General features: G+C 52.4%; 1 protein-coding gene across 4 annotated transcripts in view; it reads right to left on the bottom strand.

Moving 5' to 3' along the window:
* Positions 1 to 12,576: 12,576 nt before the first annotated feature.
* Positions 12,577 to 27,890, bottom strand: part of JDP2 (Jun dimerization protein 2) — a 41,421-nt gene continuing 26,107 nt past the window's right edge. For all 4 annotated transcript variants that reach the window (XM_021099535.2, XM_021099533.2, XM_021099534.2 and 1 more), the window contains exons 3-4: positions 21,448 to 21,552; positions 12,577 to 12,954 (exon numbers count right to left, since the gene is read on the bottom strand). In XM_021099535.2, coding sequence (XP_020955194.1) covers positions 12,769 to 12,954; positions 21,448 to 21,552 — 291 coding nt within the window. In that variant the 3' untranslated portion in view covers positions 12,577 to 12,768. The remainder of the gene's footprint in view (positions 12,955 to 21,447; positions 21,553 to 27,890) is intronic.

Below are 27,890 nucleotides of genomic sequence, written 5' to 3'. Positions count from 1 at the left end.
GAAAGGGTCCCTGCCCTGTTGCCTGACCATCAGGGATCAGAGGGGCCACAGGACTGCTGTCAAAGATGAAAACATTGGAGTTCCCGTTGTGGCTCAGCAGAAAGGAATCTAACTAGTATCCATGAGGATATGGGTTCGATCCCTGGCCTTCCTCAGTGGGTTAAGGATCCGGTGTTGCTGTGAGTGGTGGCGTAGGCCGGCAGCTGTAGCTCTGATTCGATCCCTAGCCTGGAAACTTCCATATGCCGCAGGCGAGCCCCTAAAAAGCAAAAAAAAAAAATAGTACATTGACAGGGGAACTACCTTTGGGAGAGCAAAATGGTGAGATAGTTACCAAACCAAGAGGTTTGCCCAAATGGGATATAATTTTCCCTCAAGAAAAAAGAGCACAAGCCAGAGAGTCACCTGACCCACAGTAGAATCTCCCTACCTGTTGCCCTCGACCTGCCTCGGCCACCTCCCCAAAGGACTGGGGCCTCCCTAAAGGTAGAGTTTTCATCGGGTCCATATTTGTCTTCCAGCCTGGCTCAGTAAAATGTCTGGATTGAATCCAGTGGTGCTAACAGCCTCAGTTTCCTCATCATTAAACTGGGACTTAGGAATTTCCGTTGTGGTGCAGTGGAAAGGAATCTGACTAGGAACCATGAGGTTGCGGGTTTGATCCCTGGCCTCGCTCAGTGAGTTAAGATCCAGCGTTGCTGTGAGCTGTAGTGTAGGTCACAGACGCGGCTCAGATCCTGAGTTGCTGTGGCTGTGGTGTAGGCCGGCAGCTGTAGCTCTGTTTGGACCCCTGGCCTGGAAACTGCCATAGGTCCTATGCTGCAGGCGCAGCCCTAAGCAGAAAAAAAAAAAAGATATTAAAATTAAAATTTTGACTGCGAGACCAACGCACAATACATGTGAGGCCACATCACCATGTGCCGACCTTACAACTTGCAGAGAACCGGTTTCACGGTGGCTGGACCTTTATCCAATCTGCGAACAGAAAAGGGACTCCAGGCATGGAGGCTGGGAAAAGCATTTGTAGAGCCATTTCTTTGGGGAAAACTGCTATGGTGCCTGGTCCTTGCTCTCCTCCAGGACGCAGGAGGGCTGTTGCTTTCTTTCCCTGAGGCCAAATGAAGTGGGGGCAGCCTTGGGGCCCCTTGAAGAAAGGTTGTGCTGGTCCAGGTCTAGACGCCCTGGTGTCTCCAGGCAGGACACGAGGGTCAGCTTCCTCAGGCTGGTGCGCGCTGGGCAGGCCGGCCTGGGTCTGTCTGACAAAGCCAAGCCATCCGGAGGATCCTGGGACGAACCAGCAAGAAGCTGCAGGTGAGAGACAGTTTCCTGGGCCTCAGGAAAGTGCTTCCTTCAAATCCATGTGCCCAAGTGAAGGGACGTGAAGGAGACGTCCCTGGAGACAGAAACCTCCGAAGAATTCACAGAAGAGCCTATAGAAGAAAGAATCATCTTTAAAAAAAAAATTTTCCCCCTTTTTAAAGCTACACCCGCAGCATAGGGAAGTTCCCAGGCTAGGGGCTGAATCGAAGCTGTAGCTGCCAGCCTACACCACAGCCAAAGCAATGCGGGATCCAAGCCACATCTGCCACCTGCCCTGCAGCTTGTGGCAACACCAGATCCTTAACCCACTGATCAAGGCCAGGGATCAAACCCATATCTTCATGGATACTAGTCAGGTTCTTAACTGAACCATAGTGGGAACTCCAAAAGAGTCATCTTTAAATATTTGCCACGACCTGAATGCCCAAGGCCAGCTTAGAGCCCTCACCGTTTGTAGGTCAGTAGGCCATTCCTACCCCTTCACCACTGCTCCCACCTCCAGCTCCATCCCTGGGAGGGGCCAGAAACTGGCCAATCAGCTTCTCCCTAGAAGAGAGTCAGGCAAGGAGAGAGATGGAGAAGAGACATCCATCCGTCCAGGGTGCGGGCTGTCGGCCTCAGCAGGCCTGTGCTGGTGAGGGGAGACGACGTGAGCAGGTGAAGTTTGGGCTTTCAATTTTTTTCTCAGCCTGGACCTTCTGTTCAGGTGGAGGCTGCGAATGCCGCAGGACTATCTCTTACCTGAGAGCCAGAAGAAAAGTTCCAGGCCTGATGGAATTTGCACCCAGGACAAAAGGAAACTGATCCTCACTGGATACATTTCAAAGAGACCTTGGGGATAACACACTGAATTGTATTTTAATTTAGCTTGAGTCAGAAGAGCCAGCACCAGAGTTCTCATGTGACTCAGCACGTTAAGAACCTGACAGAGTCTCCGTGAGGATGCGGGTTCGATCCCTGGCCTCCCTCAGTGGATGAAGGATCTGGCATTGCCACAAGCTGCAGTGTAGGTCGAAGATGCAGCTTGGATCCCACGTTACTGTGGCTGTGGCTGTAGTATAGGCCAGCAGCTGCAGCTCCGATTTCACCCCTAGCCCAAGAACCTCCATATGCCACAGGTGCAGCAGTAAAAAGGAAAAAAAAAAAAAAAAAAAAAAGGCAGCCCCTATGGACCATCAGACTCTTAGCCTCACAGGGTCTGCCAGGCTAAATTAAAATGCAGCTTTATGGAGGCAGAGTCCCAGGTGCAGAGCAGTTGGTGCTGCAGCCTGGTCCTCCTGAGGAGCTCTCTCTTGCTCCAGGTCCCACTCAAAACTAGCAGCTTCCCAGCCCCTGAGAAGTGGGTTGGAGCAGCACTCCTCAGTGAGGAATGCATGTTGTCTCCAAACTTCCAAGTGGTCCGCTAGGCCCTGTGCCTCTTTCTCAGTGGTGATGTGTAAAATGAATTTACCCATCATTTATCTTGAAGGGGATGCTCCCAAATGCCTCAGACCTCGGGACCACTTAAAACCCCATCCACGAGGCAGCCTCTGAATCCTCATGGGGCTGCTTTCCCGTCTTCCCCATGCTCGGGTGCCTTCCTAGGGCATCTAGATCACTGCCCACTTCTGCTCTGCGCATCCTATCAGCACCGTGCCCTCAATGTCATGGAAGCAGCTGGATTCTCTGGAATGACAACAGGCTCCAAGCGCCTGTGGATTATATGCTGATGGGGGGCAAGAGAGTTAATAGAGCCCTTGGGCTAGAGGGTAAGTGGGCATGTCTGCCTTTTCTCATGTGAAAGCGAGCTAGTTTTGATTTTCTTACTACCAGAGGTACATAGAATGCATTTACCAAATGCCAGGGGCCGTGGAACCTGTTCTAATAGTGCTAACACCTCAAGCACGCGGCAGTGAGAAGGACCACTGCTTGGTTAGGTTTGCAGGATCCACCATCACTCACCGTCGTGCTTCACAAAGATCAAACGTGTGAATTCTGCAGGGATATGACAGGTAGGGACTGTCCCCACCACCTTGCCTGCTCTAAGTCTTGGCTGGTGGTGCTGTTCTCTGCAGCCACCCCAGGATAGAATATTGTTTCTGATTTGCTCTCTTGGCTGGGGGTCGTGTAGTTTCAAGCCCTTTCATTCAGCTTTTTCCTATCAAAGCCTTCTTATTGGGCAGGGGCTGGGAAAGACCCCAGGGAGGGTCTGTGACCCATGGAACCCACTAGCGGCACACTGGGGCCACAACATCTTTGAGGTCCTGCCTCCACAAACCCATCTCCAGCCAGAAGAGCCTCAGAGCAGGTGCCCTGGTATCAATGTCATCTCATACCCTTAGTTTTAATGGGGCTGTGGGGTTCAGTGGTCCTCAAGCCATGTGAGAATTCCCCCTTCCCCAGTGCATAGTTACCTTTTAGGGAAGGATCAGAGAAGGGTTTACTGAATATATGTGATAGGAATCCAGGGTTTTTCCCCGAGGGCACCCAGCCCCCTTCAATCGGTGGGCTCTCTGCGTCTGCGAACTAGAAAGTACATGAGGCCCTTACTGCCTGTGGTACCAGTTAATTGCCTTCACCTGGCCTCTACCACTGGGCATCCCATAATCCCATGTAATACTAGGGATCTCCTGCTGTCCAGCCTGGCCTGCAGAGGTGGCCAGTTCAGGGCTTCTCCAGGACACCAGCAGCCCCTCTCCAGTACCTCATCGCTGCCTTAGTGACACTTCTCTGGCCTTCCTGAGGATCATGGTCAGGTGACAGGGCCCCCAGGCTCACATCACAAATCCATCTGAGCATGGCCTCCTCCCTGGACCCCCTGACCCTTCTTTAATTCTCTGCCAAGGCAGTTCCAGCATCTCCACCTCGTTTACTGTAGGTTCATGTCATGCATAAGCCACAAGGAGCAATATGGGCCATGTATTGATACATCCCAGGTGTCAATGACATGACATTGCACCTTGAGTCACTGGAGAGTGTTCTTATGGAATAAAATTATCCCCTTCCCAGACTCACTCTGGCCCCCTTTGGTCCAGCACCCTCGAGACCCATTCATTCTCATGGGCTTTGGCTGGTGCCTGCTAATACAGAGCGGCCAGGTCCCGTGGTTCCTTCAACAGATGAGTGGTTTCCTGCTGGAGCGGAGACACTCTTTCTCCTGTTTCTCTGCCTGGCAGTGATGAGGGTGGCAGAGGTGGATGTTGAGGGTAAACATGAGCTGCAGAGCATCTACTTCAAATGCAATCTTTGCATGGCCTCCCAGCAAGGCATAGGAGGTGGGGGGCTGCTTTTAATGGCAGGGGGCTGCTTCTGCAACCCCAGAGGGCTCAAGGGGTTCCAAGTGTTCACGAATCTCACTTATCCAAATGCCCCATTTCAGGTCTGAAGGCCCTCCATCTTCCCCTTCAAGTGTCCTGACTTCGATATTGAAAACTTGTCAAGGGCAGACACTGGGTCTCCTTAATGGGTCCACCACCCTTACGCTTCTATTCTGGGCCTGCTTCTCCGCACAGTGCGCCCTGGGACTGGAAGAGACGAGTGTTTCCTTAAATATTACCGGAGACACACTCTGGTTTTCACAGCGCATCTTGTGTTTATCACTGCCTGAACTAAGTTTTGCGTTTTCTTTTTCCGAGGTTTCCAAAATGGTGAGCAAAAGGCAACTGCCTCCGACATGGCTTCCCTTTCCCCCCTGGATCACACCTCAGTCCACACCGGAGAGTCTGAGTAACGGTGATGCTCAGTAGCTCGGGGATTGTCCTCACCCAACCCACCATCACTGCCGTCTCACTGGCAGGTGCATTCAGCTCTAAATATACCATCCCAGGATTTCCTATTGTGGCTCAGCAGAAACTCTCCACCTGACTACTATCCATGAGGATGCAGGTTCAATCCCTGACCTCGTTCAGTGGGTTAAGGATCCAGCATTGCTGTGAGCTGTGGTGTAGGTTGCAGACGTGGCCCAGATCGGGCACTGCTGTGGCTGTGGTGTAGACCGGCAGCTGCAGTTCCGATTCAACCCCTAGCCTAGGAACCTCGGGTGTGGCCCTAAAATTTTTTTTTTAAATAAAAATAAATAAATAAATGTGCCATCCCAAATACTCTGAGAGTCTGATTTCTAGGGCTACTTCTTTTTTTTTTTTTTTTTTTGGTCTTTTTAGGGCCACACCCTAGGCATATGTAAGCTCCCAGGCTAGTGGGTGAATCAGAGCTGTAGCTGCTGGCCTACACCACAGCCACAGCAACTCAGAATCCAAACCACACCACGGCTCATGGCAACGCTGGATCCTTAACCCACTGAGCAGGGCCAGAGATCAGACCTGTGTCCTCATGGATGCTAGTCAGATTCGTTTCCACTGAGCCATGAAGGGAAGGCCCTAGGGCTACTTCTGATACCAACTGTTTTCATCTGTGTTCCCCCCAAAGCCGAACTGGAGACAAATGCTTATTCTTTTTTTTTAAGTTTATATGATTTTTGTTTTTTTCCAGTATAGTTATTTACAGCGTTCTGTCGATTTCTACTGTACAGCAAAGTGACCCAGTCATACCTATACATATGTATATATATTCTTTTTCTCACCTATACATATATCCTCCCTCATGTTCCATCACAAGTGACTGGATGTAATTCCCTGTGCTATACAGCAAGATCTCATTGCTTATCCACTCCAAATGCAATAGTTTGTATCTATTAACCCCAAACTCCCAGTCCATCCCACTCCCTCCCCCTCCCCCTCCCCCTTGGCAACCCGATGTTTGTTCTTATGCTTATGCTCAGGTAGTTTATTTAGGAAGTGAAGCCACGGAGCAGAGGGGTTAACCAGGGAAGGAGAGGTAACCAGTACAAAGCGCACGATTCAGCTGGGCCACCTCTACAGGGCCGTTCTCTAGGTCTTGCTTATCCTGCAAGAACTTTTGAGGAATCTTAGGAAACCCATCTCAGAACTCTCCACCTGGAGAATGAAAGGGGAGGCATTTATCCTCTGGCCCCTCCTCCAATTAGTCAAAGGAAGCGTGTGGCAGTCCCGGATTTCCAAGTTGCATATGTGTCAGAGCCAACGGGGTGACCCATGAATGTCCACAGGACAGAAGTGGGGTTGCATCTGTGTGAAGTTGCTCTCGCTGGTTCAGAACGGGTCACGCGACTGGGCTGGAGTCAGGGAACTTAAAATGGGGCCCAAACACGTGCCCAGTACTGTCCACCCAGGTGGCTGTCCTTGAGTGCTAACCCTCAGAGCAAGAGAAGCGGATGTTTAAGTGTGACTTCACTGCAAAACTCCAAAAGTACTGGCAGTTGGGTCTTTAGGATTCACCCTCAGAGCCAGTTTAGGAGCTAAATGAGAAATAGTCTCTTATAATATTTAATTTTTAAGCCAAAACAGTGTGCCTGGATTCATTAACCTCATCATTGGCCATAACTTAGTTCTTATTAAAGAAAATTTGCCAGTATGGAGAACAAGCTCATTTCAAGATGACAGAAATGCAATATGAAAGATTGACATGGATCTCATTGCTTTATACTTAACCACACCTTATATGAAACGTGTGTCTATATATCTGTGTGTTGTGTATGTAACTGTCTTTGTCTCTGTCTATATTGTATCACATACCTGAGTATATCTGCGGGTTCATGTGTGTGTCTGTGTTCACCGTACATTTGTGTGTTGTGTGTATTGACCATCTGCCATGTGTCAAGCACTGGGGGGTGCCTGTGGAGACTCCATCCTTATGGCACTTACACAGAAAACTGCCTCTCTAGCCAGGGAGTGAGGAGGGCTGTGGTTAAGAATTGCCAACTCAGGAGCTCCCATCGTGGCTCAGCAGTAACAAACCTGACTAGCATCCATGACAACTCGGGTTCAATCCCTGGCCTCACTCAGTGGGTTGAGGGTCCAGCATTTCTGTGAGCTGTGATGGAGGCTGCAGATGCGGCCCGTATCTTGCATGGCTGTGGCTGTGGCCAGCAGCTGTAGCTCTGATTCGAGCCCTAGCCTGGAAGCTTCCATAGGCCACGGGATGCAGCCCCCCAAAAAAAGTTGAAAAAGAAAAAAGAATCTCCAACTCCTGGAGTTCCCGTTGGGGCTCAGCAGGTTAAGAACCCAACTAGTTTCCATGAGGATACAAGTTCAATCCCCGGCCTCACTTGGGGGGTTAAGCATCTGGCGTTGCCACAAGCTGTGGTGTAGGTTGCGGAGGCAGCTCGGATCTGGCATTGCTGTGGCTGTGGTGTAGGCTGGCAGCTGCAGCTCCGATTCAACCCCTGGCCTGGGAACTTCCATTGGCCGCAGGTGCAGCCCCCCAAAACAAAATACCCTCCAACTCTTAAGTTCCTATTGTGGTAGTCAGAATATCGGTCTTCCAAAGATGAAATCTGTGATTATGTTATGTCACATGGCAAAGGGGGAATTAAGATTATTAATCAGTTGACCTTAAAGTAAGATTAGCCTGCATTATCCAGGTGGGCCCAATATAATCACGGGGGTCCTTAAAAGACGGAAGGGAGGGGGCAGAAGAGTCAGTGTCAGAGTGATTGTCGGAAGAAAGACCCAACCGGCCAGTGCTGGCTTTGAAGGTGGAAGGGGCCATGAGCCCAAAGAATGTGGGCAGCCTCCATAAACTGGGAAAGGCCAGAAAACATTCTCCCCCAGAGCCTGCAAAGGGAACACTGGCCTGCTGGCATCTTGATTTTTTTAACCTGGTAAGACCCATTTGGGACTTCTCCCCTCCAGAATGAGATATTAAAATGTGTGTTTTAAGCCATTAAATCTGTGATAATTTTGTTATAGTAGCAACAGGAGCCCCATACACCTGTGAAAATTGGGTTCATGTCTTTTTTATTTTTTTTGTCTTGCCTTTTCTAGGGCTGCCCCCGTGGCATATGGAGGTTCCCAGGCTAGGGGTCTAATCAGAGCTGTAGCTGCCGGCCTACACCAGAGCCACAGCTCACGGCAACGCTGGATCCTTAACCCACTGAGCAAGGTCAGGGATCGAACCCGAAACCTCATGGTTCCTAGTCGGATTCGTTAACCACTGTGCCACGACAGGAACTCCGGGTTCATGTCTTTCAAAGACTCCCCCTTTGCTTTAAAGCTGGTGGAGTTGCATGTCACACAGGGGTTGAACTGAAAATTCTGTCGCGAGAAAAGGTAGAGTCCAAATTAACCTTGACCATGACTTCCATGGCCCATTATGTATGTAGAGAGCAGGATCCAGGGCCCACTGAAGTGTGCAGATCAACCCTCCCCAAGGTGCCCTCACCCTGGGGCTCCTTCACCACCAGGCTCATGGATTATTAACTGGAAGGGCCAGCGGAACACATCACACGCTCTTTCAATCGCCTTTTTCTCCCTCCAGGCGTGCAATTAAATTTGCATAAATTCAAAGAGCATGTGCTGCAACTCCATTGTAATTTCAGATTTTGTTTTTATTTCCCGGGTTTGCCAAGGAACGCCTGGAAAAACAAACCCTTCTGTTTATGTTGTTTGTAGCACGTTCTTTTTTTATTATGAAATCTATCAGGCATACAGAGAAGCGTGGAGAAAGACAACACGCGTCACCCACGTCTGACATATTCTAGCATCATTCTATCTTTGATTCCGATTTTTAAAAATAAGTGAAATGTTTCACCTGTAGTGGAAACCTCGTGTCCTCCTTACCCTTGCAGAGACCTCCTCAGCCCCTTCCTCCCCACCCCCACAAGTCAGGCCCTGGTACTCACATCAATACTGTAGAGCATCATTCCTATGCATGCTTTTATAGCTCTAATACCCAGATCTGTGTGCACCATAAACAATAATTGTCAATTTACGCGTCTGGAAATATTACATATACGGTATACTGCATATGTCCTCCTGCAACCTGCTCCCTACCCTCCAGGACCATAACATATTTCTGAGGTTTACCCCCACTGATATCTCTAGCTCTGATTCTTTTTTTTTTTTTTTTTTTTTGGCCACCCTGCAGCATATAGAGTTCCTGGACCAGGGGTCAGATGCAAGCCACAGCTGGGACCTACACTGCTGCTGCAGCAATGTGAGATCTTTTAAGCCACCGTGACAGGCCAGGGATCGAACTTGCATCCTGGTGTAGCAGAGACGCCGTCGATCCCGCTGTGCCACGGCAGGAACTCCTCTGATTCATTCTTTTTAACTGAGTAAGACTCAATTTTATGAAAACGCAATTTGTCGGAGTTCCCGTCGTGGCTCAGTGGTTAATGAACCCGACCAGGAACCATGAGGTTTCGGGTTCGATCCGTGGCCTCACTCAGTGGGTTAAGGATCCGGCATTGCCATAAGCTGTGGTGTAGGTTGCGGAAGTGGCTCGGCTCCTGCGTTGCTGTGGCTGTGGTGTAGGCTGGTGGCTATAGCTCCGATTGGACCCCTAGCCTGGGTACCTCCATATGCTGCAGGTGCGGCCCTAGAGAAGACAAAAAAAAAAAAAAAAAAAAAAAAGAGGAAAACACAATTTGTTTACCTGCTATTTGTTTATAGGTATTTAGGTTGTTTCCAACTTCTGTTACAGACAAAGCTTCAGTGAACATGCCTGTGTTTTTCCTTGAACCCCTATGCTACGGCTCCTCCAAGATGTATACCCAGGAGGGAAATCTCTATGTCAAAGGATATGTTTAGTGTTAGTGTCACCAGTTATCGCCAAATTGCTTTACATAAGAGTCACACCAATTTCGCACTGGCAGTGTAGGAAGTTCCCTTTAATCCTAATCCTGACCACCACATAGTATCTGCTGCCCATCTGACGGCTCACGGGTCTTGTCCTTCCCAGGCTGTCCCGTTGATTCTCACAGCAACTCTGGGCAGAGGTGGCACAAGTTTTATTTATGACCACGTGGCAAGAGGGCACAAGAAGGCTCAGGGAAGAGACGATGAGCCCAACCCTCTGGGCTGTGGCCATTCTGGAGCCAAACAAACCCAGGAGTCATGGATCCCAGGTATCCATCACCATGGGAGCCGGATACATGGCCAGAACACAAACGCTGCAGCCACCTTTGGAGAACAAAAGATGTTCAAGTCATTTGTCCTATGAGGTAAATAACAACTGTCCACGCAAACAGAGGGCAAGATAATTACCATTTCATGGAGCTTTGTATTTCACAAAACACCTGTATATGCATTCTGCATTTGACCCTCACAACAACCCCTTAGGAAAGGCTTGAATTATTACTGTTCTCACTTCACAGACCAGAAAAGCGAGGCTTGTGGCTAACCAGTAGAAGGTTGGATCTTGAACCTATTTGCCTTTAGTTTATTTTGCCTTGGCTCCTGTCCATCCTAGAAAGCCTCGTTCATGATTGGAGAAGCAACCCAAGGTCACCGCTGTCCTTGACCCGAAGCGTCACCATCAGCAACTAATTATCTAGCCCCAGTGATGGAAGAGAGAGAGCACACAAGTAGAAGTTAGGAGAGTGGGGTTCAGCCTCTGATTCTGCCTGCTTTCAATGGGGCAAATGTTCATCTTTGTCAACCTCAGTTTGCACAACAATACAATGGGGCCAAAACACCTTTCCCACCTACCTTATAGAGCTGGAATAGTAGACGCGGTAACATGCATGAAAGCACCTGCAAACGTCGTGGGCCAAATAAGTTTGTTGCTGTGGCCCTGAGCTGTTCTTGCTCTACAGGGTGGATTTTCAGCTGGGAAGGTGGGGTGTGGCTGCATCATCCACACCATTTGCTCACATCTCTGGTTCATTCCACCATCACGGCACAGCCCAGAATCCCATCCAACACTCCCAGAAACTAGCTCTTGTAACCATGGCCTCACTGGCCTGTTCTAATCAGGTGACATATTCCCCCACGGGGACACTCACACAGTCAGCTGGCCACAGGTGGAGAGTCATGGGCCCTTGCAAACAGAGTTCAAACATCAGCTCTGCTCCTTGCTAGCTGGGTGACCTTGGATGAGTCACTTACCCTCTCTGAGCCTCAGTTAAGCCATTTGTAAAATGGAGATAATAATGCTGATTTCATGCTGTTGAGAGAAGTAAACGGGACTGTACACGCTGCTCCCCCAGAACGAGGGGTGGAGGCAAGTTTAAACTCCCTCATCTATAAATGGGACAGTAGCTGCTCCCTGGCAAGGCTGCTGTGAAGGCGAACAGAGACGGTGCACGGAGCAAGCATGGGGTTTAGTTCATGACTGTCAGCTCCGTGAGTGAGCGCAGGGCTTAGGTTTGATTTATTCCCCAGCAACCATTCAGCGCCTTGTCCACTACCTGGCAGACACGGGCTGGAACACAGGAAACAGTCGTTGAGTGAATAAACTAAGTATTGCAGATTTCTTTAACATCTCTGAGCCTCGACTTCCTCATCTATAAAATGGGCATATAAATACTTACCCGGGGGGGCAGTTGTGAAAGCCAAGGGCCCACAGCCCATGGTGCAAACATCCTCTGACACCGCACCCCAGGAGGCCCACCAAGAGTGCCTTGGCCCCCGTTCCTTAGGCAGACACCACAAGAGGCGGCTGGGTAGGTAAGAGTAAGGTTTACTGAGCGATACAGGACTGAGTACTATGGAGGGTTTACCAGGATGGAAATGCACCCCACTCCCGCCCCGGCCACCCCAACACCCAGAGTCTACAGTACTTAGGAGTTACACACAACTGCCATAACTGCTGGATATCTGTTCGTAACAAACAAACCATAGCATATTTATACTGTATCACATCGAGTGATTATAGAAATCCATATATATATTGCTTGTATAAAATCTTTTTTTTGTAAAAAATATTAAAAAAAAAAAAAAAAAGAAAGAAAGTATAAAAAACATGTGCAGTTGAAAGCCCTGCCAGGACAGCCAGTCTGTAAACATTCAGTGAGTATGTGCTTTGGAAGGGCGCCCGCGCCTCGTGCCCACAGCAAACTCCAGCAGGGCCAGCGAGGGTGCACTCCGGCTGCCGCTCCAGGCCGGGCCGTGCTGGGCCCCGCATCTCGGCCCTCTCTGGCCTCGCATCAGGGTCAGGGGTCAGGGCTGGGGCAGCCAGATGGCAGTGTCACTTGGTTCCATCCTCGACGGCATTTTGGTTGCAACTCATGGCTTTTCCTGGCTGCTTGGAGGTCCCTGGGGTGGGTGCTTGGTGCAGAGGCCGGAGAAGTGCCCAAGGCTGCCTAGGTGGGCATCTCTTCGGCCCAGGTGCCTCGGTCCCACCTCTTTTGAGCTGGGCCCCAGCAGGACAGCCCCACCCGCGAGTCTACTTTGGTCTCAGCGCTTGGTCCTTCTGGGTTTCGTCAGCCTGCTCTTCCCCTTGTGTGGCTGATCTGAGTTTCACAAAAAAAAAAAAAAAAAAAAAAAAAAAGAAAGAAAAAAAGCCCGGCCGATTACTGGCTGTGCTGAGCCTCATTGTAAAGTTTTTCACGCACCAAGGCAGGGCCCTCGGGTGCCCTCGTCCTCCTCCCTCTTGCCATCTCCTCCTCCTCTTCCTGGTCCTCCTCTTCCTCCTCCTCCCAGCCCAGGGTCACTTCTTCTCTAGCTGCTCAAGTAGCGGGTTGCCTTCCGACTCGGGCGTCTTGACGCTGTCCGTCCGAACGATACAGGTGGGGCGATGCCGGTTCAGCATCAGGATGAGCTGCTGCCGCTCCTGCTTGAGCTCCTCGATCTGGGTCTTCAACTCCGCATTCATGAGTTCCAGCCGCTCAGACTCCTGAGTGCAAAAACAGAGACGTGGTTTTTAAGCTCTCTCTGGGGACCAGCTCCGGGTAGAGGCTCTCCTTCTGAGTAGGCACAGGGCACTCCGGGCCGGCATCTGCCTGGTTTCTGCCTGCTAGGTTCCCACTGGAGGAAGCACAGAATCTGCTAGTAGCCCCATTCCCCTCTCCCCCTTCCCCGCCCCCCCATGCCCCTGGGGGTAACTGGCTTTCTTTAGGCCTTGCCCATCACTCCTGTGAGGTTGGCCTGTCCTGCTAGTGCGCTGAACCCAGGTTATACCCTGGGGCCAGTCTGGCTCATATCTCACCTCTCTTCCTCCACTCAATCCACTCCAGTCACAGTGGCTTCCTTGCTGCTGCTCAAATATCCCAGACACTGCCCTGCCTCAGGGCCTTTGCACAAGAAACAAAGGGTAGGAGAAGAATGGAGGCCAAGTGGATCCAGAACAGGTGCACAGAGGGTCCACAGAGGGGTTAGAGTTGGCCCACGATGACGGTGCAATGGCAAAGTGCTTTATGTTGATAAATGTACAATAAGGACATTCTGGAATGTGGAATCCGTGAGTCCAGTACAGTCATATAATTCCTCCTGAGACACGTGCTTCCTGGTTCCTAGTCTGCAATTATTTGAACAGCTTCTTCCTTATCGGCTGTTATCTAGAAGGTTTGCCCTTTGGGAGGCAATCAATAGTTATCCTTCTGGATCCAAAAGGGGTTTTCTGGGGGGTTTTTTTGTCCCGATTTTTTTTTTTTTTTTTTTTTGAGAGCATGACAGAGCTCTAAGTGAGGGAGGGTGAGAGGGAACATCGGTGAAGTTTTAAATAGGCCTCAGGTGAGATTTCCAGAGACCTTCCAGCTCGGTTGGGGAAGCTCCAGGGAAAGGAAGGAATGTGACTTGATTTGGGGGATTTACAGGTGCATGACATGGAATGGGGGGGGCCTACCAATTCAAGGCTCAGGGAGTCAACACAGTAAAATACAGAAGCCGCTGAGTGATTTTCTTGGGCTCTACCTAAAACCTTAGAACCGGTTTGAGGGTTGGAATTTACTCAAGGGCCAGCACAGTTGAGACCAGTGTTTCTGAACCAGAAGCAATTTTGCCTCCCGGGAGACATTCGACAATGTCTGGCGACATCTGGCTGTCACGACTGGAAAGTGGGTGCCCCTGGCATCCAGCGGGTAGGGTTCAGGGAAGTTCTAAACATTCTTTCATGCTCAGGACTGCGTGGCAAGAACTGTCTAGGGGCCAGGGCTGGGCCACCTGCGTCAGATAAAGAACGGGCTGTGCTTGCAATGGACTGTGAGTTACCACTCGGCCTGGCGGCCTCCCTCGGGTCTCGGGGCCCTGGGGCGGGGGGAGGCTCAGGCAGGCTCCAGGGCTGCTGTCTGACTGACTTCTTCCTTGTGCTCATCTCTGTGGGAGTGCCTGGGGAACTCGGAATTGCTGAGATGTGCAGTCCTCGTGACCAGACACGGAGGGAGAACAGCCTCAGAAAAGGAAAAAGTGCTCAGGGGGAAAATATTAAAAGCCAGCCATGGCAGCTCAGGGTTCAGCAGAACAGGGCAAGCCAGGGAGGCTGGCCTGGGCCACTGCTCTTGAAATTCCGGGAGAAGTGCGTCTCTGAGGGTCAGGAGAGACCCCGTGTGAAACCACGAGTCTGTGACCCATCAGTCTGGGCAGGTTGGTGCTAATCTTAGCTGCCTGCTCACTGGGTCTACAAGCTGGTGACCTTGGGAACATTTCTGACCACCCAGTTCTCCCCAGCCAAGGTTTCAGCTCCAAGTTCAAGTCCTCTGAGCCTCTGCCTCCGGGAGTCTCAGTTCAATACCCCCCTCCCCCAGGAGTGTTTGCAGAGGACCTGCTATGTACAGGGAATGCTTTAGAGGGTCCAAAGGCCCATGAACCAACACAGGTCTCGTGCAGCTTCCACTCTAAGGCGAAGAAGGGTCCATACAGCAGGGCAGAGCTTATCAGGTGCCCATCAGCCATCCAGGGTCCAAAAGACCTTGAAAGAGTAGGTGACATGGCCGGGGCTGACCTTGCTTTTGAAAAGTGTGTTGATTCTGGTTAAGGAGAGAAAGTGGGTGTGGGGGGCATCTCAAGAGGACATAGACATGGGAAACTTGAGATGTGTTTAGGAGATAAAAGTCCTCCACGGGAACCATAGGTCACTTCAGGACACTGTAGGGCACACATCTGGGAAGGCGGGTTGGGAGCTAGACCCGGAAGAGCTGGTGGGGGTTAGAAATAGAGTCTAGAGCAAGTTTCTTCACTTCTCTGAGCCTATTATCTCCTCTGTAAAAAGATGATGATGGTGGGGATTAAATGACTTCACGTGGGAAAAGCACTTCGTAAATGGAAGGCTTGGGGAGGCTTACGGACATTTTTCTTTAAGCTATGAGCAAGAGAAGAAGGATGAAGAGGAGGAGAGAGGAGGAGAAAACTTGGCAAGTCTTGAAACTGCCCGAATTTGAAATATGGGAGGTGGAGAAGAGAGCTGTCCTGAGCCTTGGGGAGGGTCCGAGCAAGGGAGAGGTGGGGGCCGTTCTCGGGGGAGCGCGAGGGACGAGTTGGGTTGGACAGTGAGTGGAAGTCAGAGCAGGAAATGCAAGGGGCAGGGTCGGCCAGGCAGCATCCAGCTGCCCTGCACACAGATCCTCGTCCTTGAAAAGACTGCAGGTCAAAACCACCTCCCACGTGAATATCTGTATCACACAAAAAGACCAAGTGGGTGTGGGGTCACCTGCTTCCCAAGCATTTATCTGAAAAACAGCATGCCAGATGAACACATACAGGTGATCCTGTTGTGACTCAGTGGGCTAAGAACCTGACATAGTGCCCATGAGGTGGCAGGTTCAATTCTTGGCCTTGCTCAGTGGGTTAAGGAGCTGGCATTGCCACAAGTTGCAGCATAGTTCACAGATGCAAAGCAGCAGGTGCAGTGGTAAAAAGAAAAAAATGTTTGAGTTCCTCATGGAATGTCCTGAACTCTGACAGTCTGGCTGTAAGGCTGTAACCAACTGCTTTTTTGGTTTCTTTTCTTTTGTTTTATTGGTTGGTGCTACATAGCTATTTACTGTGTAGGTATAAGTTGAGTGCAGCAGAATCTTTTTTGTTTGTTTGTTTGTTTTTTGTTTTTTAGGGCTGCACCCACAGTATATGGAAGTTCCCAGACCTACAACACAGCCACAGCAACTCGGGATCCAAGCCGCGTCGGCAACACATCTCACGGCAACACTGGATCCCTAGCCACTGAGCAAGGCCAGGGACTGAACTCGATTTCTCATGGATACTAGTCAGATTCTTAATCCACTGAGCCACAGCAGGAACTCCCCTTTTTTTTCTTTGCTTTTTTTAGGGCCGCACCTGCAGCATATGGAAGTTCCCAGGCTAGGGGTCAAAATCGGAGTTACAGCTGCTGGCCACAGACACAGCCACAGCAACTCAAGATCTGAGACGCTTCTGTGACCTACACCACAGCTCACAGCAATGCTGAATCAACGACCCACTGAGCGAGGCCAGGGATCAAACCCGAATCCTCATGGATACTAATCTGATTTGTTTCTGATGTGCCACAACGGGAACTCCTGGGCAGGGAGGGGAATCTTTAAAAAAAAAAAAAAAAAAGTAATTGTAAGAAGTGGTTTGTGGTTTTAGAACAGCAATTATCTGACCTATTTTCCTAATTAATTCAGGACCGCAGGCTAGGATCTTCACACCTTAATTATGAAGTGAATGAAGAGTTCCCATCATGGCTCAGCGGAAATGAATCTGACTAGAATCCATGAGGACACAAGTTCGACCCCTGGCCTTGCTCAGTAGGTTAAGGATCGGGTGTTGCCATGAGCTATGGTCACAGACACAGCTCAGATCCTGAGTGGCTGTGGCTGTGGCTGTAGCTGGCAGCTACAGCTCCTATTCGACCCCTAGCCTGGGAACTTCCATATGCTCTGGGTGTGTCCCTAAAAAAAACAAAAGAAAAAGAAAGACAAAAAAATGAGTCTGCTTGCATTTTTATCATTTTGCCTCTAGTAGCTACTTATTGTCCTAGAGAAAATGAAACCATTTGTTGTTTCAGAATGAATTAAGTGAAGGTTCTGTCTCCTCCATGGTAGTCAGCAAAGCAGCAGAAAAAACTCAGGGTGAGGGGCTGGGGGTCCTGGCTGTGTACCCTTGGCCAAGTCACTTTCCTTCTCTGGGCCTCAGTTTCCGCTGAGAAAATATAATGATTGGTCCAGGAGACTCTGAACGTTAAGATTCTCTGACTGTATTACTTTATTTTTTTCATTTTTGGGGCCACACCAATAATATCTGGAAGGTCCCAGGCCAAGGAACGACCTTCACCATAGCAGTGACCTGAGCTGCAGCAGGCACAGTGCTGGCTTCTTAACCCACTGAGCCACCAGGGAACTCCTCTGGCTCTGTTATTTTTAAAAGTTACCCTAATGCACTTAAAATAGAGTTCTACTTTCCAACTCTTTCTATGAGAAAAAAAAAATTAAAATCAACTATAATGGAAAAAATAAAAATCGTTAAAAAAAGAAAAATTTAAAAACTTGGTGTCGCCTTCCGAGCCCAAAAGCCCTGTCTGAATGAAAATCTTGACTCTGCCACTTGCCAGCTATGCTTCTGTGAACAAGATTCCCAGTTCCCTGAACCTGGGCAACCTGAGTAGCATGCTGGGCAGCAGAGGAAGCTCTGGGTTCTCGTCCTGACCCAGCCACCACGAGCAAAGTTTAACCTGGAGCAAACTTTAACCCGTCCGAGTCTCAGAATCCTCATCAGTGGAAGGGGGCTGCCTTGCCTCCTCCAGAGTCTCTGTGACCGGCAAGGAGAGAATTGCTGTGAAGAGAGAGGGGCACCATGGCAGCATGTTGCTGCTACCCACACACAGAGGCTGGTGGTACAGTAGGAGGAGCCTGGTGCCGCTGCTCCTGAGTGCAGACAGCAGCCATACTGAGGTGGCCCCAGGGCCTGCAGGGTGTGGCTCTGACCCATCCACAGGCCTGCCTCTTGCTTCCTTCAGATCCAGGCAGGTGAACTCTGAGATGCTATAAGAACCTCCCATGCTGGATCTGAGTGTCCAAAGGTCAAGGATGGAGTTCCGGTCGTGGCTCAGTAGTTAATGAATCCGACTAGGAATCATGAGGTTGCGGGTTTGATCCCTGGCTTTGCTCAGTGGATTAAGGATCCGGCGTTGCCGTGAGCTGGGGTGTAGGTCGCAGGCGTGGCTCGGATCCCGCGTTGCTGTGGCTCTGGCGTAGGCTGGCGGCTACAGCTCCGATTTAGACTCCTGGCCTGGGAACCTCCATATGCCGTGGGAGCAGTCCTAGAAAAGACAAAACAAAAACAAAACCAAAAAAACCCAAAGGTCAAGGATGGGAAAGTGACTTTTTGCATTATGTATACACGCAGGTATACGTGTGCATATGTTTGTGTGCACCTTCATGCACACACTCAGACACACACATATCCCTGTAAATATTTGACCTGCTCAAACATAAATGACCAGCGAATCTCCCATATCCTTGGGCACTGACTGTCCACATCCAGCCTCTGTTTCCAAGGCTAAAGGGAAACAGGGGAACTTGGAGGGGTGTGTGTGACCTGCTCAAACCTCCCTCCTAGACCCCGAGGCCATATACTTCTCTTGGTCCACAGAGCTTTCCTCTCTCACTAGGACAACACCACAGTCACATAACTCATCTTCCCACTCGATTCTCAGCTCCCCAACCTGTGCTCCAGCTGCAGCCACAGTGACCTGTTAGGGGTGGGTCTCTCCTCCCCAAACCTTCCCGTGGGTCCGCATGCCCACACACGTCATCATCCTAACAGGGAGAGAAAAAGAAGGTGCTATTTATAATTAGGCCAGGGAGGTCCCATCATGGCGCAATGGGAACAAATCCTACTAGGAACCATGAGGTTGCGGGTTCGATCCCTGGCCTTGCTCAGTGGGTTAAGGATTCAGTGTTGCCGTGAGCTGTGGTGCAGGTCACAGACACAGCTCGGATCTGATGTTGCTGTGGCTCTGGTGTTGCTGTGGCTGTGGTGTAGGCTGGCAGCAAGAGCTTTGATTCGACCCCTAGCCCGGGAACTTCATATGCCTTGGGTGCGGCCCTAAAAAAGACAAAAGACAATAATAATAATAATTATTATTATTATTATTATTAGGCCAGGAAAACAGGCATCAGCCGGGATGGAAAAGTCATCAGTCAGGATGGCCCCAGAAAACCTAGCGCTGGGATCTCCTGACACATGAAGGACCCGGAGCCCCATTCTCTCCTTGGACTCAGAACTCCAGTCACACTGGCGGTCTCTTTGATTCTCTCACTGCATCCTTAAACCACACCTCTGGCCTTTGCTTCTGTTGTTCATGGTAACTCCTCCAGCCCTGTCCTTCCCCACGTGGGCTCCTGCTCCTGTTTTATGTCTCAATCAGCAGTCTTTCCACAGCCTAGACCCGGATCGTCTGTTCTCACAGCCTGCCAGGCTTGCCCAACCTAACGCTCAGCACAGCTCCCGTTCCATTTTCCGCCTGCTGCCCCGGGGCGACATCGCCTGCGGGCACACTGCGTGGCGGGCACTCACTCCACACTGTGGACGGTCGGGGCAGAGAATGGATGGATGAATTCCGGCTCCACTGCACGCTTGCAGTGTGACCTTGGGCAGGTGACCCGAGCTCTCCGCGCTACAGGTCCATGTCTAAAACCCGGATCATCAGTGTCTAGCTCTGTGGAATGCGGGGAGATTAAACGAGATAATGTGAAATGCCTGGTGCACCGTAGGTGCTCAGCCAGCGTTGCTAGAAGGTGCGGAGACCAGCCCCGTTCATTTGGAGCAGTCACTGCCCTAGTGTTGCTGGTGTGCGTCCACTTGGCACAGCTTGCCTGCTGGCTGGCTGACCGGCCCTGGAAGGCAGGGATGGGATGTGAGACTTCTCTGTTCCCTGCCGTGCCTCACCCAGCTCTGCAGGCACTCAAGGGCTGGAAATGAGGTATGTGACACTCCATCCATCTTAAAGGCCTATGTGAGACCCGTGTCTAAGAAATTTCTTGAAAACTTCCTGCCTGGTGTTGGTCCACCATCTCTTCCAAGGGGGTCCCAAGCCCCAGGAGTCTCATCTTGCCTGTACTGACCACTTCCCTGCCCTAGATGCTCACAGCCTGGAAGTGTACACACGCTCCCACCATGTGGACACCCATGACCTCACATTTGCTCCGTCTTGTTGCAAGCATGGAAAGAGAGCCCTCGATACCCCAGGGTCAGGGAACACCCAGGCCAACCCAGCCTTGGCTCTCCAGCTCCCATAGGACGGACCACGACTGGCACAGGGCTGGGCACTCAGTATGGGCTTCAAATGACCTGTCTACAAACCCACCAACGAGCAAAAGAGTGTACCAAGGAATGCACGAACCCATGAGTGAATGAATGAAGAGTCAGCAGAGGAGAGTGTTGCGGGTGGACGCTTTGAAGTTGGCCTCAGGCTGAATCTCACTTGGTGGCTGAGGGACCTGGGCAGGTTACTTAACTCCCTGTGCCTTCCTTAGCATCCCCGTCTGCAGTCCAAGAATAAGGGAGGCACCTACCCATACGGTTGTTGTAACAATAAAATGAGATAACATACAACTGCTCTTCGCACAGGGCCCAACTTTACAAATGTGAGCAACTACTGTTAACTGTTGCAGACCGTAGAAGGGAGCCCAGCCCGTGAGGTTATTATACTATATTGTTACTGTTGTGATGGAGAAATGAACAAGAGATTAAGGCTGGGGAGGCCGGGGACCACCGGCTTGGACGCATTGGCTTTCCGGTCACGTTCCCTCCCAGCCATCGACCATGTCTGGAGGAGCAGGGGAGGCCTAAGAGAAAGAGCACACGCCTGTCTGGCACATTCCAAATGAAAGGGCAGGGACGTGCTCGGAAGACCACAAGGCCCCCTCCAGTGGCCTTTGGAATCAGAGCGACCTCTGGTCCCAGGGGCAGCAGCCAAGAGCTCAGGGTCATCTTCAGTGGGGCTGAGGCCAGGTAGCGGGGAGGCAGGGTGGGAACAGCCTCCTGCACGTGAGGGAGGAGCTTGTCTCCACTTGGCCCCGGCATCCACGGCCCACGTGCATGGAGCCATCACCTACTTCATTTGCACCCGTGCCAGACAACTCCGGAAGCTCTCGGTGCACCAGCATGGGTGGTACCAGTTCCGGGCATCTGGGTCAGTCAACACAAGGGTCTAACCTCAGTTAGAGGCGGGGACCTTGGCTCCACCCACCGTCTCTGGCCTTCCAGGGATCTGGGCTGCCCCCTGGTCATCTGGGTTTAGGGAGGGGGCATTGGATAGGAGGCAGGGAGGAGCAGAGGGGTCAAGGCCACCTGGGCGGATGCCAGCGAGTCCACGCTGTTTCTGCAGGCATTTGAGGGTGTCTCCCAGGCCAGGAGCACACAAGCTGCCAAAGAACAAAGGCCAATACCCCACCCCGGCCACTGCCTGGCTCACCCGCTGCAGAAACTCCGTCCGCTCCTTCTTCTTGTTCCGGCATCGGGCCGCCGCGACTTTGTTCTTCTCCCGACGCCTTTTCCTCCGCTCCTCTTCCTCGTCTAGCTGCGAGGGCAAAGAGCCACTGATGAGACACTGGTGTCTGAGGACAGGGACAACCTAACCCACAGCCCCAGGGAGTCAGCCACCCTGCCAACGGCCGGCCTCTGGGCGGGCGGGGGGCCCTGATTCCCAGCCAGCCCGGTGAGGCTCCGGGAGCAGGTGCGTCCCTGGGAGGAGCCAGTGCCCCAGGAGGGCAAGGCCTCCTGGGTTCTGCCAGAGTTCAGGAGGCCCAGAGCCTGGCAATCTCCTCACCCAGAGGTGACACCCAATGGGGCGGTGGTGGTCTGTTCCCTTGCCCAGCCCCACCCTCTGGGCACTATTTTCCAGGCCAGCAGCTCCCAGGCACTTCCTTTCGAAACACATGGGGCAGGAGTGTTGCTTTCACCTTCCGCCTCCACCCACTTTCCCTCCCTGAAGCGCCTGAGTCTTCCCTCAGGTCTATCTCCTGGTGATGGGATAGTTTTCCCTCACCCCTCAACTGGGCTTCCTCCTTCTCTTGGCCTCTGCATGTTTGTTTGTTTGTTTGTTTTTACTTTTTATGGCTGCACCTGTGGCATATGGAGGGTCCCAGGCTAGGGGTCGAATCAGAGTCAAAGCTCCTAGCCTACGCCACAGCCACAGCAACGCCAGATCCTTAACCCACTGAGGGAGGCCAGGGATCTGAACTCGCATCCTCATGGATACCAGTCAGATGCTTAACCTGCTGAGCCACAAGGGAACTCCTGCAGGTTTTTCCCCCAGGAGACCCACTTGCAGCCCAGGATCCCAGGGGCTCCTCAAAGCTCCCTGCTTGGGATATAGGCAGAGGGGCCTCTGGAGCCTCTGGGCTTGCTTCTGCCCTAGAAAGGCCAGGAAATTCACCAAGCATGAGTGGGGAGGAGGAAGCCCACCAACACAGACTTCCGAAGTTGCACCTACCATGGTTTCATCAATAATAACAACCAGAGCTGCCCTTTAGTTGCCTACTTTGCTACATGCTTTCAACGCAGGCCATGTAATCCTCACTATCAAAGCCTGATGAGAAAGGTACTATGACTGCCCCCATTTTACAGATGGTGAGACTGAGGCTCAACAGCTTGGTTTGTCCAAGGCCCTCCCTACAGCTCGGAAACAGTGACATCAGGATTCCAACGCAGATTACCCTGACTTCAGCTTTCCTGTCCTCGACCCCTGGCCCACATGGCCCCTGCCCATCAAGATCACTTGGAGGTGGTGCCTTTTACTGTCCATCTCCCACCAGGACAATCTGGAGGACACACAGGACCAGCCGGGCTGCAACGGCCTGGAGTCCGAGGCCGCTGGAGAAGCCGTTGGGTTGCCCTGGGCTTGCCAACTCTCTCACTTCTGGAGCCCGTGGGGGTGCTGCTGGCAGCCCGAGGCCTGGAACAAGGTCTCAGCCGAAAGGGCTTCAGGCCAGGAAAGTAAACAGCCTCTCTGCCTGCACTCCCGGCATGCTCCGGGAGCTCAGGACCCAGGGCCTGGGCCGGAGACCAGCCCCCACGGCCCTCAGCCCAGGCCCTGGCAGGGCCGCCCCTTCCTCTCCTCCACCACCCAGAGCGTCTCCCTGACCCCCTCCCACCCTGCCTGGGAGGCTGGCTGGCGAGGCGCCTTGTCAACACGGCCGCACCCAAGCACCTCCCAGCCCCTTGGCCTCCTTTGAAACAGAACCAGAAGTGACAGCTCCTCTGGCTGACCGCATCTGGGGAAATAGAAACCCGGACAAAGTTGATTCCGCCCAACCTCTACCTCACCCCCAACAAGGCCGAGGTAACCGTGACGACAGGCAGAGGGAAGGAACTGGAGGAAGCGGCTGGCAGTGCAATCTCCCCTCGGCCCAGAGGGTTTGCCCACAAACTGCCAAGGTGATGTGTGCAACCTGGGCCCTGCCGGGCTCATAGGGCCTCAGGCCCCTCCCTGTAGCAAGCCCGCGCTTCTGGCAGAGCCACCGATTCCTAGGAGACACAACCTCTGTCCTCCGAGACCCAGCTCCCCACCCTGCTCCTGGGCAGGGCCTCATCCTACAAAAAGTTGGGGACCGGAGCTCCCGTCGTGGCTCAGCGGAAATGAATCTGACTAGCATCCATGAGGACACAGCAGGTTCCATCCCTGGCCTTGCTCAGTGGGTTGAGGATACAGTGTTGCCGTGAGCTCTAGTGTAGATCGCAGACGTGGCTCGGATCCTGCGTTGCGGTGGCTGTGGTGTAGACTGGCGGCTACAGCTCTGATTCAACCCCTAGCCTGGGAATTTCCATATGCTGCGGGTGAGGCCCTGAAAAGACAAAAAAAAAAAAAAAGAAAGAAAGAAAGAAAGAAAAATAAAGTTGGGGCCCACAGAAGCTACTCTAGCAGCAGATGCAAGCAGTTCAGTCCTGGAAGTTTGAGAGATCAACCGGGCCAGTGTGACAGCCAGGTGAGGGCTGTCCCAGCCCTCTGCAGCCATGTCAGTGCCCTCCTGCCATCACCCTCTACTTCAAAGTCTCACCCTTCTCGAAGCCATCCAAGCCCTCCTGCAATGACCCTCTTTCCCCACTTATAAACTCCTCCAACCTTCAAGAGCAAATGTCACCTCCTCCAGGAAGCCCCTTTGACTCCCCAAATAGAATGAACTGCTTTTGCTGTGCTGCTACAGCACTTGGAGTTCCCCAGTGTAAGAGTCTCTATCATGCCCCATCCTTAGTCTCTGCTTATGAGGGAAGCTGTCTTCCCCGCTAATCTGGAGGATGGGGGACCTGGGCATCGCCAGTACCTGGCATAGATCAGGACACTTAGGAGGGGCGCAGCCAATGTCAATCAAATGAATGAACAGAATAAAAGAGTCAAGAGAACGATGCTTACAGGCTTGGATTCTATACTTCTAAATGGAATTTACTGCCTGTATTTGCATCTGCCTAACCTTTTCTCCAGTGCTTATAAGGAGCTTTCTTGGCCAGGGAAAGCTCTGTTTGCCAGAGGCCAGCAAAGCTTGGGGACTGGGTGCTGCCTTTAGCAGAAGCACAAGGGCCCAAGATAGAGTCAAGATACAGGGTGCAGTCTGCTGATGGCTGTGGCAGGTCTGCACAGGTCCCAAGCAGACCCCGAAAGTCTGGCTTTAAGTCCATCCTGGGCCTTTCCAGCCCTGTGTCCTGCCTGGGCTCACATCTCCCAATAAGACAAGAAATGGCCCCAAAGCCCCCCTGCTACACTTTCACCTTGAAACTGTGTTGCATCTCCCCCAAATCCCTCTGCTGCTGGTTAAGAGCCTCCCAGAGGACACACCGAAAACAGATGCCGAGGTCTTGCTGGAATTAAGACGGGAGTTGGGCAGGGCCCTTGGCTTCTGCAGTCCCCCCTGGGGCGAACCGCGGCTCCTCTTGTGGGGGTCTTCATGGTCTGCCCTCTGACTGGAGCTGGGGGAGGCTGCCCCCAAGCCCCTCCAGGCCTCTTTCATCCCAAGTCAAGGCTGCTGCCTCCTTCCTGATGTTCCCCCGATTCTCTAAAGCATTTGGTCCCGCGTGGGTGAGAGACAGGAGTGTTTTCACGGCGCACAGCTCCAACATCTAAAACCGGAACCCCACATGGGAGATGATGCTTTTTTCTGCAGATACAGCTGGAAGATCCAGCATGTTTGAGGAGGAGGCAGCTTGAGCCTCAAGACATTTAAAAACCAGGAGATGGGGGCAGGCGGGTGGGACAAGCACACCATTCTGGTTTCTCAAGCTGGGTTCTGGCTCTGCGTCTCCCCAGTTCCCAGGGAGACCGGCAACAAGGCTGACTGTGTTCTGGCAGTGAGGGGGCCCTACGCCACTCTGGGGGACAGACTTGGGGGTCCACAGCCAAGGAGGCCCTCAGGTTGAGCAGCCCCTCCCCCTCAGAGAAGCTGTTCCCTAGGCCCTGGTCACAGAGGCTCTGACGAGGTGTGAGCCGCTACCCTGAGCTGGGCTGTAGTCACTGCCTGGACAGTTGCAACTGAACTGCTGGACTGGGGAGCAGGCAGGATGGAGTCGCCAATTTCAACCCAGAGAAGCAGAAAAATCAGGCTGCTGATGTGTGGAGATGAGACCGGGTGGCAAGAGAGAAACACACTGGGCTGCAGGAGCGAGTCAGACAAAGAAGGGGGAACTCATGGCAGAAAGAGAAGCTGGGCCTGGACAGGGTGCAGCAAGCCAGGTGCCCAGGGCACACATTTAAGGAGGCACGCACACTGGGGCTCGTGCTAAGGCAAGGTCAGCACCGGAGGGCCAGTGCCTCCTTAAGGGTCGTGCCCTGGGCATCGGGCTTGCCACACCCTGTCCAGGCCCAGGGAGATAGAGGGGGCTCCAGACAGAGAAAGGTCAAGACAGAGATGGAGAGGAAAGAGACAGAGGCACCCAGAGAGACAAAGAGGGGTAGAGAGAGACAGAGGAGACGAGGCAGAGTCACAGAGGGAGAAACCCAGGGACATGGCCAGAGTCTGATGGTATAGACAGACAGAGGGACAGATAGTAGACAGAAAGAAACTATCTTAGTCTTCCCGATACCATCCCTGGAGAGGCCTGGCTGCCCTTGTCTCCTCGGGGCCTGTGATGGAGACACCCGAATCTATCCCGAAAATTCCTCCTTTGGCCTGAAGGGAATTAGAGATTTCTGCCTCTTGCTACTGAAAGGTGTCTGGGACACCAGGGTCCCACCCTTGTGAAATCGGGAGATGCAGGAGGTGGTCCCCAGGACTCCAGAGGAGAAAATCCACCCAGGAACAATGCTTCTGGAACAGCCTGGAAAGTGGCAGAGCCCGGATGCAGGAGAGCCCTTTAGCAAACAGGTGGGTCCCCTCAGTAGGTACCAAATCCCAAGGCTGAGGATTCCTGGGGTGTTAAATGGTCTCCGTAAACCATCTAGAACAGTCTTATCCTCTTCCTCAATTTCACAGATGAAGACACTAAGGATATCAGGGCTGCCCAAAAGGTCAGTGACAGCTTCAAATCCCGGTCTTTTGGCCCCTTGGCCTGAGCACCTCCTGCTTCTGAAAAGACAGGTGGTCTGGGTCACAAGCGCCACCCAACTCCAGCTCCACCCTGGCAACCCGACCATAAAGCAGCAGCAGAAGCAGCTGGCTCTGAGGGCGATGACCTTTCTGTTTTTTCCTACCTGGGTGCTTTTGAATACAAAATATTTCTTGCACAATTCACACTGAACGTGTAGCATGAAAGCCCCACGGTTCAGAGGAAGGGGGGGCCTGCCCCTCCCCCCCCCCCGTCATGTTTCTCAGGCCCCGTCTGCCAGCCACGTGGCTCTCACATGGTGGCAACAGTCCCCCAGACGTGATTTTGAATTCTGACATTTCATAAGCATTTCCAAATATGTATCTTGCAGGGCCCACAAAGAGACAGGATGAGAAAGAGCAATGACACTTTTTAACCCCGGGCACGGCAAATATAGAAACCCTCGCATGGACGAAGCAATAGAGAAGAGAGCAATAAAGCAGGTGACAAACAGAAATAGAGAAGAAGAAAAAAAAAAATCAAACCACCAGCACTAAGCAAAGCAGCGACGTTCGGAAAGGCTTATCTCAAACTAAGAACTGACTCACAGGCAGAGAGAAACTGGCTTATCTGAGATCCAGGGCTTCAGGGCTGTCAGCATGAGCTTTGCGATCTGAGAGGCCTGAGTCCCCCCCACACACCCCCACCCTCACCCCCAGCAGCTCTGCTGTGGCTCCTGGGCAAGTCGCTTGGCCTCTCTGAGCCTCTGCCCTTCACCCCAAGGCTCCGCTGCAGTGGGTTGTGGTGAGGACCGATGGTGGTCCAGCCCAGGGCTTGGGGACACAGGAAGGGTTCTGAAAATGTCAGCTTCCCTGCCACTCTTTCCAGGTGAGGCAGGGCGGCCACGACAGTGCTGCCTGCCTGGAGCCCAGCCAGCCTCCCGCACAGGCAGAATCTGGCATAAATGGAGACCTGGGGGGTAGGTGCCCAGGGAGAGGGGGGGCTTCAGGGCACAGGAGCTGTCGGTGTGCGGGCCTGGAGTGACTGCCCTACAGCCTCCAAATCTCGCCCTGACCAGGCACACAGGGGGCCTCCTCCCCGCATGGAGGAGCCACATTTCAACACCCGGGGCCCGCAAGCACCCTGGGAAGTAAACACCCAGATACCAAACATACCAGACATTCTCCCACATAAACACGGCTGCTCTGAGCCAGGGGCTGCGGTCCCTTCCCACTCCCCTGCCCCCCCCACCCTACCCCCCAGCATCAACAAAGAGTAGTGGGGGCAAGACCTCAGCCAGGCCATCGGGCTGGGCCAGCCACCCCTGCCGCCTCCTCCCACCCCCGCGGGGAGGAATGAGGCAACCCCAGGGGCCCTGGTCCAACACCCTTGCTGACCCCCCGC

This window comes from Sus scrofa, chromosome 7 (genome assembly GCF_054392235.1).
Source record: "Sus scrofa isolate SSC_HxYL_T2T_F1_AM1 chromosome 7, Sscrofa_HxYL_maternal_Yorkshire_Landrace_v2.0, whole genome shotgun sequence".
Taxonomy (NCBI): domain Eukaryota; kingdom Metazoa; phylum Chordata; class Mammalia; order Artiodactyla; family Suidae; genus Sus; species Sus scrofa.
Note: the sequence above shows the minus strand (reverse complement) of the source record. Positions and strands in the feature narration are given on the sequence as shown.